The 3,962-nt window shown below is 35.2% G+C and overlaps 1 protein-coding gene across 1 annotated transcript; it reads left to right on the forward strand.

Annotated features, from left to right (window-relative positions):
• Window positions 1-311: 311 nt before the first annotated feature.
• LOC117320455 (26S proteasome non-ATPase regulatory subunit 6-like) lies at window positions 312-3,940 on the forward strand (the record flags this gene model as incomplete). The annotated part of the gene is made up of 4 exons (XM_033875050.1): window positions 312-524; window positions 2,553-2,698; window positions 3,309-3,528; window positions 3,901-3,940. Coding segments are annotated over exons 1-4 (610 nt in total), but the record flags the coding sequence as incomplete, so codon positions are not given.
• Window positions 3,941-3,962: the final 22 nt, after the last annotated feature.

A 3,962-nucleotide genomic window follows, 5' to 3' on the forward strand; every position in this document is an offset into this window, starting at 1 on the left:
GTACATCTGTCAGAGGACAAGTACCAAAACTTTTTATCCCAGCACTGAAATGAATAGATACCTTGGTGCATTTACCTATATTAAAATCAAACTGTAATGGTGAGTGGTCCCCACAAAAAGATATTGAAACATTAACATTACTATAGTGTATTTCATTGATGGGATCTGTTCCGTTGGATGAATTTGTAAAATAGATTAAAAAGTGTGACTTGTGAAGTTGTGATTCATTTACCAAAGTAATATACATGTATTAGCTTATTATTTCTTGAAACACTGAACTGTAGTATGATATTATAAGTCATGCACTTGCCTTTGTAGGTATGGCACCGTTCTATGAGGAAGTGTGTAAGGAACTACAATGGAAGTGTGATGAGACTTTGTTAAAGAAAATGCAAAAGATAAATGAAACAGAACTTAAAGCATTGGATGTGTCAATAGAGGATGCAGAGACAAACCTGGGAGAATCAGAAGTCAGAGAATTTATGTTGAAAAAGGCAGAATATTTATGTAAAATTGGAGATAAGGTAAGTACTCCTTTGTACTATCAGATGTAAGATGTACCTTTCTAGATCTAACTCCTGTGTAATATCAGATGTAAGATGTACCTTTCTAGATCTAACTCCTGTGTAATATCAGATGTAAGATGTACCTTTCTAGATCTGACTCCTGTGTAATATCAGATGTAAGATGTACCTTTCTAGATCTAACTCCTGTGTAATATCAGATGTAAGATGTACCTTTCTAGATCTAACTCCTGTGTAATATCATATGTAAGATGTACCTTTCTAGATCTAACTCCTGTGTAATATCAGATGTAAGATGTACCTTTCTAGATCTGACTCCAGTGTGATATCAGATGTAAGATGTACCTTTCTAGATCTGACTCCTGTGTAATATCAGATGTAAGATGTACCTTTCTAGATCCGACTCCTGTGTAATATCAGATGTAAGATGTACCTTTCTAGATCCAACTCCTGTGTAATATCAGATGTAAGATTTACCTTTCTAGATCCGACTCCTGTGTAATATCAGATGTAAGATGTACCTTTCTAGATCTGACTCCAGTGTGATATCAGATGTAAGATGTACCTTTCTAGATCTGACTCCTGTGTAAAATCAGATGTAAGATGTACCTTTCTAGATCTGACTCCTTTGTAATATCAGATGTAAGATGTACCTTTCTAGATCCGACTCCTTTGTAATATCAGATGTAAGATGTATCTTTCTAGATCTGACTCCTGTGTAATATCAGATGTAAGATGTACCTTTCTAGATCCGACTCCTGTGTGTGTAATATCAGATGTAAGATTTACCTTTCTAGATCTGACTCCTGTGTAATATCAGATGTAAGATGTACCTTTCTAGATCTGACTCCTGTGTAATATCAGATGTAAGATGTACCTTTCTAGATCTGACTCCTGTGTAATATCAGATGTAAGTTGTACCTTTCTAGATCCGACTCCTTTGTAATATCAGATGTAAGATGTACCGTTCTAGATCTGACTCCTGTGTAATATCAGATGTAAGATGTACCTTTCTAGATCTGACTCCTGTGTAATGTCAGATGTAAGATGTATCTTTCTAGATCCGACTCCTGTGTAATATCAGATGTAAGATGTACCTTTCTAGATCCGACTCCTGTGTAATATCAGATGTAAGATGTACCTTTCTAGATCTGACTCCTGTGTAATATCAGATCTAAGATGTATCTTTCTAGATCCGACTCCTGTGTAATATCAGATGTAAGATGTACCTTTCTAGATCTGACTCCTGTGTAATATCAGATGTAAGATGTATCTTTCTAGATCCGACTCCTGTGTAATATCAGATCTAAGATGTACCTTTCTAGATCCGACTCCTGTGTAAAGTCAGATGTAAGATGTAACTTTCTAGATCTGACTCCTGTGTAATATCAGATGTAACATGTACCTTTCTAGATCCGACTCCTGTGTAATATCAGATGTAAGATGTACCTTTCTAGATCTGACTCCTGTGTAATATCAGATGTAACATGTACCTTTCTAGATCTGAGGATCACTTGAGTATTTGTTGAATTTTCATGCTAAACTGCTTTCATTGACTCATACACTTAAAAAATAAAGAGAACTGAATGATGCCATTGAAGTTTTATCAACTTGAATGAGCAGTTATTCATCTATAACAGTTTTAGGTAATGATGGTGTCAGGTTTGTTTAATACAGTTTTACTTCAGTAATGTGTTCAGTACTGATCAGGTTATTTAGTAAATGATTGCATGTCATACATGGAATCCAAGAGTAAGTAGGGTTTTCATCAGAGCCTGATGTCATAAGCATATTCTTACTTTAACCTAAACCATACTAGAAGTTTTAAACACACATTCTCTGTGAAGCACACCATAATCAAGCATTTAATATTGGTTACATGTAGGTTAGAAGTAAATGGAGTGCATAGAACACCAAGAATAACTAATTTATCATATACATGTATCGGTATTCATCTTTAAAATTTAATAATTACATGTACATGTAATAATTCGGACTTTTAATCACTAGTTGTTTTCACTTTGACAGGAAGGGTCCTTAGCGCAGTTCCGTAAGACTCAAGAAAAGACAGTTACCCTTGGATACAGACTGGACCTGGTATTTCACCTGATCAGGATGGGCCTGTTCTATATGGACCATGATCTCGTTACCAGGAACCTTGAAAAGGCTCAAACGTTAGTGCTGAAAATTTCAATAAATAGTGCCTATGATTTCCAGGCTATGTAAAATTGTTGACAGTGCCTTATTCAGTTGTTGTGTTTGCAGTTAAATCTTGGCTACTAAAATATTGAAAGGGAGTGCTACATCAACAAAAAAGTACAGCTTTATATTAAATGATGATAAAGACAATCTTTACTCTTCCAGTTGGATGATGCAAGGCATCAATAGGACTTTGGATATTGTCTTGGGAAGTGGCCAAGATTTTACCTTTATTTTAGCATTCTCTCAAATCTGACAGAATAAGCCACTCTAACTAAGGCTCTTTACATGCAAAGATATATACAACTCACACATTAATGCTACATATGAGTTGAACAGCTGCCTTATATATAATTAACAGGCACTTGTTCTATCCAATATAGCCATTTCATAGGATGATAGAAGTACTATTTGATGGGATCATCTAACAACTTAAGACTTTGTGTATACCTTTGACAAAGTCCAAAAGCATAATTGAACATGAAAAGAGAAAAAAAAAAGTCAATCTGTTCATTAAAAAGTAGATCTTCTAAATGTGGTAATGTTATTGATATATCCTGCAACTTTTATGTTTATTTCCTCCAGTTTGATAGATGAGGGCGGAGACTGGGATCGACGTAACAGACTGAAGGTATACCGAGGTGTGTACTGTATGTCCATCCGGGACTTTAAGAAGGCTGCTGGCCTTTTTCTGGACACAGTTGCAACCTTCACTTCGTATGAGCTGATGGACTACCAAACTTTTGTAACCTACACAGTTTTCTGTGGTATGATTGCTCTGGAACGGCCACAACTTAGAGAAAAGGTAAGAATGGATTCAAGACTTGAAGGGGAGGGGCTTCTGATGCAAACAAGTGTTTAAATTGTAAAATATTTAAAGGAATCCTTTGTAATAACAAAGTTTTAATTGTCACAATTCCTTTTTATAGTCAAGTTAACAGACTTGCGAGTTATAACGACTGTAGCAACAATTGATACTATTTAATGATTATAACAAAGTTGAACTGGACAATGCATATGAAATAAAATGTGATGACTGCAAAGAATTTGCATCGTTTGTAAAACAATGAAATGTGCATAACCAGTAGAAACCTTCATTTCAAACCTGCAGTGGTATTTTTTTGTTAAATTGATAGTGTTTACACTGTACTGATAGAAACAAACTGATGTCTTTCAGGTTGTCAAAGGATCTGATAATCTTACTGAGGTCATTATGGGTTGGTCATACGATGGCCGTTG

The sequence above is a fragment of the Pecten maximus genome, unplaced genomic scaffold (assembly GCF_902652985.1).
Source record: "Pecten maximus unplaced genomic scaffold, xPecMax1.1, whole genome shotgun sequence".
Classification (NCBI taxonomy): Eukaryota; Metazoa; Mollusca; class Bivalvia; order Pectinida; family Pectinidae; genus Pecten; species Pecten maximus.